The sequence below is a fragment of the Ranitomeya imitator genome, chromosome 5 (assembly GCF_032444005.1).
Source record: "Ranitomeya imitator isolate aRanImi1 chromosome 5, aRanImi1.pri, whole genome shotgun sequence".
NCBI classification, from domain to species: domain Eukaryota; kingdom Metazoa; phylum Chordata; class Amphibia; order Anura; family Dendrobatidae; genus Ranitomeya; species Ranitomeya imitator.
This window is the reverse complement of record NC_091286.1, coordinates 212,590,678-212,608,515: the sequence shown is the minus strand read 5'-3', so window position 1 is coordinate 212,608,515 and position 17,838 is coordinate 212,590,678. Positions and strand designations below refer to the sequence as shown.

The window sequence follows — 17,838 nt, the reverse complement described above, 5'->3', positions numbered from 1 at the left end:
CTGTTGTGGCTGCTTTTGGACCATCAGGAAGGTCCCGGAGCGCTACTGCTATAAAAGGTTCGCATAGCCGCTTTGCCATGCGCTAGTGTAAACTTGCTAATGTGTGTGTGTGTGGATGTATGCCTGTCGATAGATGAAAGCTCTGAATCATTCCCATCCCTAGAGTTGTTGCCTGCTTGCGAATGGTGGAAGCTACCTAGTGCCAGACAGTGCTACTCTGCACATCCAGCACACAATTCAGCGTCTCTCAGCAGCGATCGCTAGTGCAGCGTTGTGCGCTTAGTGCGCTTTCCTGGCCCTGGTTAGGGTGGTTAGTGGCGCCCGCCAGAGCGGCATTGTACGCATTCTTGTGCAATAATTTATTAGTTCAGTTCTATCCCTGACACCACAGTAGCGGTGTCGAGCGTAAGAGGTCTAGAGGAACTCTTTCCCCATGTCTTGGGACCGAGTTCTGTGACTCTTTACTTGCGCTCTATGTGTGGTACCGCGCCCCTGTGACGCAACAGGGTTCTATTCCTTCATACTGGCTGAAGCTAACCCGTGTGTGTATTCACATTATACTGCCATCTAGTCCGCCATTACCGAGCAGCTGGTGTCCTTTCTGCACGGTGGACCCCTGATTATGAACGCACCTCATATCCTCTCTAATTATTTGGTGCGTTCCGCCAGTCCAAACAATTATATTGCTCATCTATAGGCTAATACATCTTCTTGGGTACATTTCATTGCTATATAAGCCTCAAAAAACTTGATCAAAATGTATCGATATTATATTGCTCATCCATAGGGTATCACATCTTGTTAGATACATTTCGTTGCTATATAAGCCACAAAAACCTGTCTAAAATTTATTGGCATTATATTGCTCATCCAAAGTGTATTACATCTTCTTGGGTACATTTCATTGCTATAAAAGCCTCAAAAATCTTGATAAAAAATTATTCGTATTACATTGCTGACCCATAGACTATTCCATGGTCTTGAGTACATTTTGTTGGTATTTAAACCCTCAAAAAATTGTAAAAATAAATATGCAAAAATTTCTACATTTCTGTTTTTTTTTTCAGTCAAGATGGGGAGCAGGGTGTACATTAATGAGAAAAAATGAACTTTTTTGAATTTACAGAATGGCTGCAATGAAACAAAGAGTGAAGAATTTACAGGGGTGAATACTTTCCATTCCCACTGTAAAATATAGATAGATAGATAGATAGATAGATAGATAGATAGATAGATAGATAGATAGATAGATAGATAGATAGTCATGTGGTTCCCTCTGTGTTTCATTTAGCAAACTGATTCTCTCTAGCTGCAAAGCAGTATGGGGATGTTTGGGTGACTTAAGGACATGTGAGCCTTCTATGGCTGACGCAATCTTATGCAATGAGCAAAGTGGTGAAGAGCATTTTTTCACTATTCACGCAAATTCAAATTCACTATTGGAGCACATTTAATTTGCAAGAATAATGAAAAAGTAAAAAAATTATGCTATATTGATGCAAAATGTTAAATGCTTGGTCTTCAGGACATCCACTGATGTTTCCCAGAAAGGAGTGAATCGAATATTAGTTGAGTTTAATGAAATTCACAGGTCCTGGTATATTTATAATTTTTATATTTATATCAGGACCTGTGACTTTTATTAAACTCAACCAAAATATAATATCGATTCACCCCTCTTTAGAAAACAGAAATGGATGCCCTGAAGACCATGTATGTAACATTTTGTATCAATATAGCATTATTTTTTTACTTTTTCATTATTCTTGCAAATTAAATGTGCTCCAATAGTGAATTTGAATTTGCGTGAATAGTGAAAAAATGCTCTTCACCACTTTGCTCATTGCATCAATAGCTTTATTTTCAGCCTTCATCTTCAGTATCACTTTTAAAGAATAAAGTTAAAATAGTTTACTATTTTAATTTAATACAAGAGACAAAAGTGTCATATTCGATTCAGTTCCAATTAATGCATTTCAATCTTACCTGTTGTGATTGATGAAGGTGTACTGGAAGCATCTGAAAAGCAAAATATAGTAAACTGAATATTAGCATAGAAGTGGTATATTTTCTGAATGAACACGGAATCATTTGTCTATATAATTTGTCCTTTTCATTCATATAGATGTAATGTTCATGGCTGCCATTGAAGATTGAAGACCTATGGGGAGTGCATTATACTGTATAGAGGCCTATGGGGATTGCGCTATTTTATATAGAGGCCTATGGGGAGTGCATTATACTAAATGTAGGACTCTGGGGAGTGCATTATACTATATGGAGGCCTATGGAAGTGTATTATGCCATATGGAGGCTTATGAGGAGATGAGGAGTGAATTATAATGTTTAGAGGCCTATGGGGAGTGCATTACACTATATAGAGACATTTAGGGAGTGCAATATCATATATAGAAGCTTATCGGGAGTGCACTTTAGTATATGGAGGCCTAAGGGGAGTGCATTATACTAAATGGAGGCCTATGGGGAGTGCAATACACTGTATGGAGGCCTATGGGGATTGCATTATACTATATAGAGGTTTATGGGGAGTTCATTTACACTATTTGGAGGACTATGGGATGCATTATGCTATATGGAGGCCTATGGGAAGTGCATTATACTGTAAAGAGGTCCACGAGGAGTCTATTATACTATATGGAGTCCTATGGGGAGTGTATTATACTATATGGAGGCTATTTAGGGGGCTATCGTACAGTGAGGGAGCCATCATACTGTGTGGGAGCAAATGTGAGGTCTTTGTACAGTGTGTGGGAAATTATACAGTGCTGGAGTCAACAAACAGTTTGAGGGCCACTAAAGGGTCAGTATACTGTGTGGGGATACTATACAGTGCGGAAGTCCATATAATGTGCATAGGAGAGCTGTACAGGGGGAGACTAAGGACATTATTTAATCTTAAGTGGACGCTTGTTGTTATAGTGTCACTCTGGTTATTGTGACTGTCAAAGGGGCCCCCAGAGGGCAAAATTACATCCCTGGGGCAAAATATGGGTCCTGTTTTTTGGGGGACTTGCACAGTGCATTAACATATTCTAGAGGTTGGTTTTACCATCTAGAGGGTGCACAATACCACACAGTAGGTGAAGTAAAATTGACACATACAGCAGCAGCGGCTCCACATTGGGGAATTAGAAGGAAAAGGAGTTTGTGCGTGTTGGGAATAGATGGGGGCATTGCTGGATATATGAGAAGTCATTTATTTTTTATTCGTATTCTCTGTAGCCGAGTTCTGGCTGATAGAAGTTGTCATGTCTAGGCCAGATGGAAGAAACGGAAAAGTGAACGACGAATGGTACTTTGGCGAGTTCTGTCCATGGACTCCCTCTGGTGGCTGTGAGTGGAGCTGCTGCTTCTGAGGTTCCTTCCACAGGTGACGTAGTTTATTCTTTGGCTGGCTGCTCTATTTAACTCCACTCAGATCGAACTCCATGCCAGCTGTCAATGTTCTTGTACTGGTTCAGTTCGCTCTTGGATTTGACGGGTTTCCTGTCTACTCCAGCAGAAGCTAAGTCCCTGCTAGTTTATTATTTGTTCTTTGTTTTCTTGTCCAGCTTTGCTATCATGATTTTGCTTTGCTAGCTGGAAGCTCTGGGATGCAGAGTGGCCACCAGAAAGAGCATCAGCTGTAGGTCATTGTCTGTAACTGCACTGAAATCTCTTACATGTTCTGCAGTACTGATATCTACTACTATACGGTGGTAATATCAGTGTTGTTCTTTGTATAGAGATTTTGTTTTTTGGAACAGCCCAGTCATCTGCTGATGTTCTTCTACACCCACTATTAGGGTGCACCACCATAGTTGTAATCAGGGTTACCTGGTTAGGGGCCCACTCAGAAGTTTCACCCCTCCCTGAACCAAAACCCTAGAAACACGTCTGCATGATGCTTGCAGAATAAAAGATGATAACATGAATGTTGCTTTCCCACTAATGGCTTACCATACAGATCAGCCTTAGAATAGTTTAGGAAGGACAGTTTTTGAGAAGTGAGCCCTCTACACACATGCCATTGGTGAAGTGATGCCCTTTAGGAATTGGTTGTCCAGTCTTGTTACTTTATGTATCTTTAATGTTGTTTTGTATTCAAATGTATAAATAATTGTAATATAGTATTATACATTATGTTTTAGGTCCCACCTTTTGCTATAGCTGTATGAAACAGTCTTTTCAAAATCAAAATTTAGGAAATTGTTTTCGTGTTCAGTAAGGTATCGATTAAAACCTTACTAAAATGGGCTATACTCATTTATCCTGGGAACTATATATATATATATATATATATATAATATATATGGGATTTCAAGATCGGCATAAGTAGATAATGTTGTGCTTTTTTATATTAGCTATTAGAATGTTGTGCTTGGTGGCCGTGGTGATGGTCATCTATTCAGGAATGTAATAAATTTAAGAGCTGACCGTTCTCCCCTTTCCTCCACTCTGAAGCTGCTCGCTACATGGTGGTACTATTACAGCGAGCAGCATCAGCAAAGACGAGCCATATAATAGAATTGACCTGTCCACTGTGTGTACACTCGCAATGAACTACGATATGTGTGCACACGGCCTGCACAGCCAGGGTCATTACGGACTCACATAAACGCAGGGCAGTGTTTGTCGTAGGAAGAGACTGCTGTCCATTACAAGTAGGGAAAGTACCAAAGATGCAAAATGAGGATGCAACAGTTATCAACCTCTTAACATTGTCAATAGGCTTCAAAAGCCCCTCATTTGCATACAAATAAAAAGTTATTTTCTCAAGATCTGTACCAGTAATGGTTGCTAGTAGGATTTTTATAGGAGCTACGTCCTGTATAGCACTGTGTAGTTAGTCTTAAATACATTTTGGGGTGGCAGACTACCTTTAAAGTTTAACATAAAGTGTAAGATCCTTATTTACCTGAGCAAGAAATGTACTTATGGCTCAGATAAAGGAAATGCATTATCATAAAATTACCTATCGCTTAAATCAGGGTTTTTTTGATAAATGTACAGGATGAATTTTTAATTTTTGATAGTTTTTCTTTTTCAATATTCATACCTTAAAAGCATAAAAAATCTTGCAGCTTTCATACTGGCTCATTGGCCTAATAACAGACTCCTACATCCCGTTGGGTACATTGCCATTAGAAGCAGTAGACTGACTCCAAACTCATTTGTTGGTATAGAAGCCTTATCTGAGCATGTTCTAATTTGGGCAAAGGTCAATGTGAACATAGTGGAAGAGGTGAGCCATGACCATCACCGATAGTGAATGGTAATTGCAGCGTTTTCTACTGTATACAGATGCCTTAACTTATTGTATTCCTGTCTGTGATCATAATGAGAATGCTGAAAAGTCGACTGTACAGGACAGAAATTGTGAGTTTTGTATAAGGTCTAGTGAGCAGTGTAAAAATTAAAATCAGTTCTGATTAATTAGATGGGCATGTTTGTTGCTGCCCAATCCCACACCAGCACTGTCCATTTTTCTTAAAGTGGACGAAGCTGGCTGAGAGCTCTGAAAGAGCAGTATGTCTAAAGTTGCAAAACTTTTGGGCAGCTTTGAGCTGCACAATTATTTTGTGAAGTTTAAAGGTTTTACACTCCAGGATTCATGTAAAAAAATATTTGCTAAATTATATCCTAGGCCTTTGTTTCCACACACATGAACTTATTAAAGGATTGTTCTCATCTCACAATTAACCTTTGAGGATGATTACTCACTCACTGATGGCTATGAAAAAACACAATGCTGGTTAGGAGCTGCATTGCCATATAATGTTTCCTGCACAATGGCGTTGCATGGCTGACATTTAGGAATGTTGTAGTACCTCAGTAAACATACCTGAACAGATGACTCCAGCATCCTCTCCATGATTGCAGTTATGGGAGCCCCAACCATTGTGCCTGCACTGCCACAAGTACTGTTCACTTCCTGTACAGCGCACATCATCTAGCAGAATGCTACCAGAACCTTGTCCAAAATATGCATACTGTAAAGCAGAAATTCCATATCCACAGCTCAGCTGTCTGCATACAACATGTGCATTATTGATGGTCCAAACATCATCACATACTGTTCCCCAGGCATTGTTGTAGTAAATTTCTACCCGTCCAGCACATGCATGATTGCCATTGACGAGTCGCATAGGATAAATTCCTAAAAAAATAATAATAAATAAACTACTCTTGTTAGAGACATAGTTCACATTTCTTGAAAATTAAAAGTACATAAAATGCTGTCACAATGCACAATTTACCATAATGGCGACAAAAAAGATTGGAGCCAAAACCATAAAAGTAAACACTGCAGCATAGCTCAATAGACTCTACTATAAGCAGATGACTCGAGTTCAACAATCTGATGTTTGATTATTTATAGTTGTATTCCTGGTCTTATGCTATCCTTGATTTCCTGCATGCAGTGCTGTCTTTTTGCTGACACGACACTGCAGCATAGCTCAATAGACTCTACTATGTTGATGTGATCCACCGTCCAGTAACAGTGGCCATTCTGTGATACTTCCAGCACGCAGCTATGAACTGAGAAACAAGCTATATTCACATTTTGAGGCTTGTACTTTTCTAGTCCTTATTAAAAAACCAGACTAAAAACACCTGCACTTGTCCACTATAAGCAGCACATAGAGCTGGTAATATCCACAATTTGTGGACTGGCTTATTTTATTCATATGGCTGTGTTGTCTTTCATATGCACTTTTTGCACTTTAGTCATATGACAGCTGGCACATACCGTCAACTGTATGAATCTGAGGGTATTTGGGTAGGGAATTATTCCCTTTTGACATCACGGTCACCTTTTTGTTTGGTTCACGAGATCGGTATTTTCCCTGCTGCCATCAGTGTTTCCCTCGAGTAAAATGGCCGTTACTGCACGCGCGCATGCGCGCCACGGTGGGGCTTACTGACCATCATCTCCGGCACCCATTTGCGGCGGAGCAGGAAATGACGTCTGGAGGGTTTTCCCTCGGCCTGCTCTGCACGCCGGAAGTGCCGGAGGTGTTGTGTGCAGCATCCCAGATTATGGCGGTGCGCATGCGCCAATCATTGTGCAGCACGGCCGCTGCAGCTGTCGATATGCCCTTAAATATTACCCCAGGTAAGCACACAAATACGACCCCCCGAGGAAGCTCACGCAAAACGCGCGTCGGGGCCGCCGGACACACACTGGCACCACTGATTCTGGGTAAGATTGGCAGAGATCTAGTATCATTATGTCCACCTATTTTAGGTTTGATTAGTATCAATATATATGGTGGTATTAGGTATATGCATGTCCCTTAAAAGCACTGTGCACTTTACTAACATATCTATGATGGACTGATATGCTTCTAATAGCCATTTTGCTCCTGTCCTCCCTATGCCCTAGGTGTTACTTGCAGTGTTTGTTGTCTGCCGTACATGTACTATACGTGTCCCTTGTATGTTATGTCTGCTATTTTTATGTGATGATTATATCTAATAAAATTTGTTACGCTTTTTAGCTTGTTACGCTTTTTGGGTTTTCGATACTCCATAGTTTTTCTGTAGGATTTATCTCGTAGAGGAGTTTTACCCTGTTATTTTTCATGTCCATTGTAGGGTGTATCCCTATGAATAGTTTGCATTGATATGCATCAGTGGTATCTGTATTTTAAATGACTATTCTAGCTGCATACATCTGGTTTGTAATGCAATATCTTCATAGGTGTATAGAGGTTCCAACAACCATCACTCCATTGTTCTTATGGTACTTTGTGTTTGCTAACTGTGTAAGAAGGCTAATGGATGGTTAGAATACCCTTGAAAACCCTTGTGCAAGTAGGTTAGCACAGCTGAAAACAGTTTGGCTGATTAGAGAAGCTTTAAACCTGACCTTCCTTTGAGCTAGTTGAGAATCTGGTGCGTTACATTTGTTGGTTCCATTAAACTCTCAACATGTCCAGAAAAAAAGAACTTTCATGTGAAACTCAACAGTCTATTCTTGTTCTTAGAAATGAAGGCTCGATGTGCTGCTTCAATGGTGCTGCTGGGTGATCCCAGCATATTCTCAACATACTTTGAGCTAATTTTCTGTATTTGTATTACTGAGCAGATGCTAAGAATATGCTGAGAGGGCTTTTAGGCAAATTTGATTTCGATAAATTGGGAAATTTTAAATTCCTATTTCTTTGGGAATTATGCATTTTGTTTAGTAAAGTCAGTTTTATATAATATTTATTTTTATCTAGTAAATAATACTCATTTTGTTATTGCACTTTAATGGGTATTCCAATGTTTCCAGGATGTGCCACAATTGTAGATGTGGTTCTCACAAATGGAACAGGCATCTGTTTCGCTGTTAGTGGAGAGATGGCCAGAATTTTGTCTACCTCACCACTTAGATCACTGTGTGACAGGGCCCTGAGCTCAAAATAGATGCAAGTTCCATTTGTGGGACTTATACTTGAAGGAAATGTACCTTGAAAGTATTTATTGTTGTGTTATGCAACTTTCCAACAGGCCCTGAACAAGACATGAGTGTTTCTGTTTTGCCTGGAGTGTTTCTTTAGCTTGTTATTTATACATTACGTTAAATTGGTTATTTATTTGCTAATTATTATTATTCACTATTATAGTGCAATTTATTCCATGGCACTTTACATGTGAAAGAGGGGCATACATAGACAAGTACAATAAACATGAGCAATACAAGGCACAAGTACAAAAGAAGAGAGGACCCTGCCCACGAGGGCTCACAGTCTACAGGGGATGTGGTGAGGATACACTAGGGGAGAGTAGAGCTGGTTGTGTGTCAGTTGTTGGTTTTCAGGTTCCTTGTTAGCCTAATAAACACTTTGTTATTACCTCAAAGAATTGGTATTATATTTCTATATAACTGCAAGGTGGGCCCTAAGAATGATTTTTCTCTGGTAGGCCCAAGGTGCTCCAGTCCGACGCTGACCGTATGGTACACAAAAGTGGCTATCAAGCCAAACCAACTTGTGAGAGGGGCTTCTGGAAGCATGAGGTGAAATTTCTCTAGATTACCTCAGCAAATTAACTGCTAGAGTGCCAAAGGTCTGCAATGCTGTAATTGCTGCAAAGGGAGCATTCTTTGAAGAAAGCAAAGTTTGAAGGAGAAAGTTATTATTTCAAATAAAAATCTTTTTTTCGAACCTTGTCAATGTCTGGACGAGATTTTCAATTCATTTGGCAACTCATTTGATTAATAAAAGTATGAGTTTTCATGGAAAATACAAAATTATCTGGGTGACCCTAAAATTTTGAACGGTAGTGTGCATACATACATACATAATATAAACAGGAGGACAGTGAGTCAAAGAAATATGCCAATAGTAACAAATGTGAAAAAGCTTTATTAATAGTGAGATAAACAAAAAAAAAAAAAAAAAAAACTGAACTGTTTAAAAAGTATCTATAGTTCAAATGAGCAATCAACACAGAATATGGCAATATTAACAACAGGTGTCAAGCGAGATTCCAATTAAAATAATGAACGGTACACCAAACCTAGATAACTGCATAGGATGTAACATGCTCTGTCAAAAAATGTATAGATTGGGCTCACGGGGTGAGTCCACCCCATGCACAGCAGATAATGGGTGTGTGCTACAGCCAGGATATGCCTTTACCAACCCTAACTGGCGAGAGGTGCAGCCTGTGTGATATCCCGAGGTCATTTTTACCAAACAATATGCGCTGTATAAACAATTCTCAAAAAACAATGTCAGAATTGAGTTTTATCACTGTACTTGGATTTTTTCCTGTTCTCCAGACCGGGAGAATTTCACTGCAGTGTGAATTTCAACTGCGGTGAACTCGTCTCTGCCCCGTGCGATTTTCTCACAGTGCTAGCGGGATCTCACCAAGGTCATGGCAGTTCAGCCTGGCGCGGAAAGCAGCCTCGTCATCGCTAGTCAATGAGGCTGCGCTTGCAGCAGCTCATTCACCAGTGGTTCTCAGCCTGGATGGTAGCATCTTAGCAACATCCAAGTTGAAAACTATTTCTCCCCCAGACATGGAATATGGCGTGGGGCAGAATGACAGACAGGTATGGTATATGGTTGTTTTTATTTTAGTGTTTTACAGAAGTACGAGGGCTTCAGGTTGTAAGTATGGTTTAATTAAGATTATTAAAGGAGTCTGTGTCATTCTTTCAATTAAAGGACTTTATTTCTTGGTGTGTGTGTTTTTATACAATGTGGCTATGGGGTTAGTAATAGGGGTGTCTTATTGACGCCTCTTCATTACTAACCTTGGGCTTGCTGTCACCTGACAATACAAAGATGACATCAACCCAACAAATACGATCCCCACTTGCAACTGCTACAAGGCAAGTGGGAAGAGCAGGCCAAAGTGCCAGAATTGGCGCATCTAATAGATGTGCCTTTTCTGGTCAGCTGCAGGCTGCTATTTTTAGGCTGGGGGAGGGTCAATATCCATGGCCCCTTATCAGCCTGAAAATACCAGCCCCAAGCTGTCAGCTTTAGCAAGGCTGGTTGTCAAAACTGGGAGGGACCCCACACCGTTTTTTAAATTTTTTATTTAAATAATTTAAAAAAAAGCGTGGGGACCCCTCTATTCTTGATAACCAACCTTTGTTGAAGCTGACAGCTGAAGGTTGCAGCCCCCAGCTGTGAGCTTTACCTGGCTGGTTATTAAAAATATAGGGGAACCCACTCCGGGTTTTTTTTTAAAGTATTTATTCACAGAGCAGAAGCGGCTGATGAATACTCCCATCAGCCGCTCCTGCTTTCACTGTTATCCAGAGGTAAACTTTTTATCTCCAATCACAGCTGAGTGCTCACGCTGTCTTCTGACAGCGTGGGAGCCGCGGCTGTCTGACCGGCGGGGATTATTTCACCGCCTATCAGGAACGCTATGCCGGTGTTTCCTATGCTGTCACACAGCGTGGGAAACACCAGCTTTTGTGCTGTGCATGTTTGGCACTATTCGGCGATTTAATCAAAGATTAAATTGTTGAATATTGCAAATTCGGTGATCGTGAGCCGAACCGAACTTTGAAATAGTCGCTCATCTCTAGTCATAACCAAAGATACCAAAGGTCCTGCTATGACTGCACATGATGAAAGAGACATAGTGAATCAGAAAACTATACTGCATTTGTAATTGGAGGTATTTATTATTTTTGCACTTACTACATATTGTGATAGAATCTTGGAGATAGGAATAACCCTTTTTGGCCACATGAGCATGGTGAGTATTTGGTGAGTTGTTTACCTCAATTTTTGTAAGCCAAAATCAGGAGTGGGTAAAAATGCAGAAGTGGTGACGTGGATCTATCATACTTTTCCTCTGATTGTTCCACTCATGGTTTTGGCTTACAAATACTGAGGTTAAAAAATTCACCAAATACTCAACCTTTGCATATGGTCTATGGATAGAACACTTCTTTAAAAAAGAATGGGACATTCTGTTTACCGTATTTTTCAGACTATAATACAAATCTATGGGTCAGCACCGAACTATAAGATGCATCTAGGTTTCAGAGGAGGAAATTTAAAAAAAAATTTGAAACAAAAAATGTGGTAATTTCTGTACCAATATCCCCTATCCTGGTATATATGGTTCCCTCATCAGTATCATGGTATGCATGGCCCCCTCATCAATATTCTGATATACATGGCCCCCTCATCCCTATCCTGGTATATATGGCCCCATTGCTATCCTGGTATACATGGCCCCTTCATCCCTACCATGTCATACATGGCCCCCTCATTCTTATCCTGGTATGCATGGCCTCCTCATAACTATTCTAGTGTACACGGCCCCCTCATCTCTATCCTGGTATGCATGGCCCCCTCACATCCCTATCCTGTTATGCATGGCCCCCTCATCACTATCCTGGTATACATGGCCCCCTCATTCCTATCCTGGTATGCATGGCCTCCTCATAATTATCCTTGTATTCACAGCCCCGTCATCTCTATCCTGGTATGCATGGCCCCCTCATTACTATCCTGGTATGCATGGCCCCCTCATCACTATCCTGGTACACATGGCCCACTCATTCCTATCCTCCTATCCTGGTATGCATGGCCTCCTCATAATTATCCTTGTATACACAGCCCCGTCATCTCTATCCTGGTATGCATGGTGCCTTCATCCCTATCCTGGTATGCATGGCCTCCTCATCCCTATCCTGGTATACATGGCACCCTCATTCCTATCCAGATGTGAATGTCCCCCTCATCTCTATCCTGGTATGCATGGCCCCTCATTCCTATCCTGGTAGGTATGGTCCCACTCATCCCTATCCTGTTATGCATGACTCCTCATCTCTGTTCAGGTATGCATGGCCCCATCCTTATCCTGGTATGTGTGGCCCCATCAGAAAAACATTTAAAAAAGCGTAAGTCATTATACTTACCCTTCTGCCCTCTTTCGCAGATTTCTGTTCCGATGCCAGCTTTATGCTTGTAAGCAGCGCATGGTAGTGACGTCATGTGCTGCTTTCAAGCCAAAGACAGCTGCAGAAGTACTCACTGTTCTCCACGCTGGGACTCTGTGAGCCATTTGCTTCCTGCAGCTGCCGGGCTTTCGCGTGTCCCCACTACTAAAGGGAATGAATATTCACTGAACTCCACACCTATGGGAGTGGCAAGCAGTGAATATTAATTCCATTAAGTAGCAGAGACATGCAAAAGCCAGACAGCTGCAGGAAGCTGGCTACTGAGGCTAACAGCATGTCCATTATTAAAGAGAAATGAATATTCACTGCTTTCCACTCCCATGGGTGTGGAATGCAGTGAGTATTTATTTCTCTTTAGCAGCGGACACAGGAGATAGCTGCTGTTGCTGGCTCCTGTCTACTGTGACTCGCTGCTCTGTCACTGTCACTCCCCCACCATCAAATACACAGCCAGTGCAGGTACATCTGGACTGTAAGACACCCGCCCACTTTCCTCCACATTGTTTGGAGGAAAAAGGTGCATCTTATAGTTTGAAAATATGGTAATTTGTCTCTTAAATCCAGTATAACAATAAAATTGGCCAACAATATGCCAATGATGGTGATATAGTAGAATTTTCTGCAGAGAAAGGCATCTCCGTCAAATAAAAACTCTTGCAAAACTGCTTCTCTACCTGTGTCCTTTCTCTGCCAGATGCCCTGAAACCTTATACTATTGTCTTCTGGATCAGCAGAATTGAATATTGACAAGAACACTGGTCCAAGAACAATTGGTCCAGTTTGCCATGGGCATACTATCATTTCCCACCTCCAGTGTGCTGTCAGAGAGGGTATTCAGTCCAGAAAGTGGCTTTGTCACATCCAATCAGATTATGTTGTTTTCAATATGTGTAGAAATTTCTACAAAATTGAATAAGACATGGATCAATACCAACTTTCCTGCATCCACAGCTGATGGCAATCAAATTGTCAATGCCATCTACTTCCCTATCCGTTGTCTTCTATACTTTCCTCCAGCCGCCACTTCTCATGTCCCACAACCTACCAGTCATCTACTTCATGTCCAACATACCATCTATACTGTGGTACTGCTGCCAAAGGGTATTAGAGTTGGCCATACATTGCCAAATATCTCTTTGGCTTACTCTATTCTATTCTATATTATGCAGTTGCTGTCACTACCCCTAGACCACCCAAACATATCTCCTGTATTTTTACATTGTTGTGGTATATGTCTACTGTACTGCTGCTGAGAAGTGTATCCTCTTCAGCACACAGGCATTCAATGGCTCCTTAAATAAGGATTATTTTTCATGTGTTGGTGACAAGCCATTGTTTCTTCACTTTGAAATTAGCGATCTTGTCTTGTTCTCTAAATGCAGGAATGATTTTGGATGGCTTGAACAGTTCAAGCAGTTCAATTTTATGATGTTACAAAAAATGTATATAGTTTATTTTACCTGGAAAATTGGTAGGTTCATCTGCAGAAATAAAAATAAGTTCAATTAGAAAAGAATATATAAGCAAATTCGAACTCATATTTCTTCTCTTTGTTTACCCATTTATTTACCTGACCATCTGGTTAAGAGTGCAAAGTTTTTCAAACTTTTACTGAGGCCTCACTATGCGAATCAAAGTTAAAATGGTGTTTACCTGAGGAACTTTTCAGCATGCATTGTAGCTTATTCAATCCTAACATGGTTATCTTCCAAAAGTGTGGCAAGATTTATATTTGTAACATTGATTTAGGCACGGATCTGTGCAAACTTTAATTCAACCACAAGTGATGCCAAAGATTTGCCTGTTTGTTAACTTCAAAACTATTCTGCTGCTGCCAGTGCCCATACAGGTATACAGTTCAGTAAAAAAAATATTCACAGCCGTTTCCACAGTTTTTCATGTTACACCAACAAACTTAAATGTATTTTATTGGGATTGTATGTGATATACCAACACCAATTAGCAAGCATTTGTGAAGTGTAAATTAAATTATGCATGGCTTTCCAATTAATTTAAAAATGCAAATCTGAAAATTGTTACGTGCATTTGCATTAAGACACCTGTAGTTTGATACTAAATGAGAAGGTGTGTCCAAACTTTTGGTCTGTACTGTATAAAGTAGAGATTTCTGCAGACATAGAAAGGCCTCTGAATCAAATAATCACAATTGTGAAAATTGCATCTCCAACCAGGTTGCTTTCTCCGCAGTGGCTTTCTCACATCTACTTGGATAAAGGTATCTTCCGAAGTGTGGAAAACTTGACTTTGGCATTGATCTTTACCAACTTTCATTCATTCACAGCTGATGTCAATAATTTGAAAGGCCATGCCATTTGTACGCCTGTCTGTTGTCTTCTACACTTTTCTGCTACCATTAATCATTTACTTCCTGTCCATTGTTTATTGTATACTGTACTACTTCCGCCAAGGGGTGTTAGACAGTGCCATACACTGCCTGACATTTTCTGGACTGCTTTTGTCTATTTCTTCCTATGGGAGTCGCGGTCCATGTCCAGCGCCTCCTATCTTCATACAATGACGTCCTCTTCTTTTCTTCCTGCTGCGGCTCCGGCGCAGGCGTACTTTGTCTGCCATATTGAGGGCAGAGCAATGTACTGCAGTGGGCCCCTCCGACCTTTCCCAGCGCCTGCACACTGCAGTACTTTGCTCTGCCCTCTAGATAAGCCCCTGATGCCAGTGGCCTTAGCTTATAGGCAAATTTTGGGGTGACAGATTCCCTTTAATATAATAACATTTTAGGCAGACAGAGGTAGGCCTCTGCATCAAAATATCATTTTTGTGAAAACTGCTTCTCCACCAGTGTTCTTTTTCCAGCAGATACCCTGAACCATGATTCAATGAGACTGGAACATTGACAAGAACTTGTCCAGTGCGGCCAGTACCTTTGTCACATTCAATTGGACCAGATCAACTTTTGCAAGTCTGGAAAACTTTATATTTATAATATTGATGTAGGCATAGTTCAGTGCAGATTTCCATTCACCTATGGCTGATGCCAATAATCGGATCGGCCATGCCATCTGTTTGACTGTTTGCTATCTTCTACACTTTTCTGCTGTCAACAATGCTGATATCCCACACCCTGCCAATCATATACTTCTTGTCCACCATCTATACCAGTGTTCCCCAACTCCAGTCTTCAAGAACCACCAACAGGTCATGTTTTCAGTATTTCCTTAGTATAGTTCAGGTGATGCAATTATCACCTCTTCAATACTAAGGAAATCATGAAAACATGACCTGTTTGTGGCTCTTGAGGACTGGAGTTGGAGAACGCTGATCTACACTGTATTACAGCTTTCAATGGGAATTACAGCAGACCGTACATTGCCATAAATCTCTTGGGCTTCCCTTTTCTATTCTATACTATGCTGTTGCTGCCACTGCCGCTAGGTACCCACACACATCTCCTGCATTTGTAAGGAGCATAGTATAGGTATACTTATATACTGCTTCAGCATACATAGGAATTAAACGGCTTTCACAATAGGGTTTTTTTCAACTTTTGGTGACAATCCATTGCTTCTTCACTTTGAAATTAGCTTACCTGATCCTTTTCTTAAAATGAAGTGATTATTTTTGGATCACTTAAACACTTCAAACAGCTCAATTTCATAATGCTAAAATAAAAATATCTAGTTTATGTTACCTGCTATAGTCGTAGGCTTAACTGCAGAAATAAAAATAAGCTCAATTAGATTAGAATTTAAAAGTTATCACAAATTTGTACTACTTCCACAATTGTTTATCCATCTATTTACCGCACCATCAAGCTAAGTGTACAACACTTCTCAAACTTTTTGAGTGCTGACTACTGAGGCCTCACTATGCGAGCAAAAATTAAAGCCATTGTTCAACTGAAAAAATTGTCAGCAAGCACTGCAGCTTGCTGAATCGTAATAGTTTGGAATGTACACAGCATTAGGATTTGGCTCCACTTGCTGGGTTCAGCAGTCATCATGTGATTTCAAATATTTGTTTTGCATATTTGCTGTCACAGTTCTATGACAGTCTCACCTTCTTTGTTCAATAGATTCAATAGATTGGAAAACTTGAGGGCTTGCTGAAAATTTCCTTAGGGAATACTACATACTTAAAAAGAATGAAACTTTTGTCTTTTTGTTTGTCTCTTAAATACAGTATAATAATAAAGCAGGCAGACAATAAGCCAATAATGTTGATATAGTAGTTTTCTGCAGACAATGAAAGGCATCTGTATCAAATAATCACTTTTTGAAAACTGCTTCTCCACCTGTGTCTTTTTCCCTGGCAAATACCTTGAATCCTTATTCTATGGACTTCTGACTCTGCAGATCGGAATATTGGCTAGAATTGATTCAGCTTATTTTGGGCATAATATCCTGTCCCACGCTTTTTTCAGTGTTCTGTCAGAGAAGATATTCAGCAAAGCCAGGAGCTTAGGCAAATCCATTCGGACCAGATTATCTTCAACAAGCGTGGAAAACTTTGCATTTGTAATATTGACATAGGCACGGATCTATGCCAATTTTCATTTACCCACTCCTGATGCCAATGATTAGATCGGCCTTGCCATCTGCTTGTCTGTCTTTTGCCGTCTACATTTTTCTGCTGCTACTAGTGCTGATGCCCCTAGCCCAACCAGTCATCTACTTTCTGACTACCAGATGACTTATACTACACTACTGCTGCCAAGGACTGCCCGACCTGTCCCTACCTGCCTGTCCTTTCCTATTCTATACTATGTGGTTGCTGCCACTGCCGCTAGGTACCAACACATGTCTCCAGCTTTCGTACAGTGTGTAGAATAGGTAAACTTTACTGCTCTTGGGAAATGTTCTCTCTTCAGCATTCACAGACATAAAATGGCTTCAACAATAGACATCATTTTCAAAATTGTGGTGACAAGCCATTGCTTCTTCACTTTGATATCAGCATACCTAGTCCTATTCTCTAAATAAAGTGATGATTTTTAAATTGCTTAAACAGTTCAGTTTTATAATGTTACAAAATATTTATCTAGTTTATGTTACCTTCTATAGTTGTAAGGTCAACTGTAAAAATAAAAAGATCAACTAGATTAGATTTTAAAAGTTAACGCTAAATCATATATTTTTTCTGCCGTTGATTATCCATCTATTTATCGGACCATCTGGCTAAGAGAATAAAGCTTCTCATACTTTCACTACTAAGTCTCACTATGCGAGCAAAAATTAAAACCATAATTCATTTGAGGAAATATTCAGCAAGCACAGCAGCTTGTTGGATCATCCTAGATGGAATGTACACACCATTAAGATTCAGCTCCATTTGCTCGGTTCAGCAGTCGTCACATGATTGCAAATATGCATTCACAATCTGACTAGATCCTCACCTGCTTTGTTCAATAGTTATATTGAAAA

The 17,838-nt window shown here is 40.2% G+C and overlaps 1 protein-coding gene across 17 annotated transcripts in view; it reads right to left on the bottom strand.

The window, feature by feature from the left end:
- The window catches only part of LOC138681740 (scavenger receptor cysteine-rich domain-containing protein DMBT1-like), a 491,932-nt gene that overhangs the window by 301,702 nt on the left and 172,392 nt on the right, over positions 1 to 17,838 (bottom strand). For 11 of the 17 annotated variants that reach the window (XM_069769545.1, XM_069725880.1, XM_069769547.1 and 8 more), the window contains 5 exons: positions 17,470 to 17,490; positions 16,107 to 16,127; positions 13,897 to 13,917; positions 5,846 to 6,160; positions 1,987 to 2,019 (listed from right to left, as the gene is read on the bottom strand). In XM_069769545.1, the coding sequence (XP_069625646.1) occupies positions 1,987 to 2,019; positions 5,846 to 6,160; positions 13,897 to 13,917; positions 16,107 to 16,127; positions 17,470 to 17,490 (411 nt within the window). The remainder of the gene's footprint in view (positions 1 to 1,986; positions 2,020 to 5,845; positions 6,161 to 13,896; positions 13,918 to 16,106; positions 16,128 to 17,469; positions 17,491 to 17,838) is intronic. The other 6 variants (XM_069769549.1, XM_069725874.1, XM_069725875.1 and 3 more) reach the window with 3 other exon arrangements.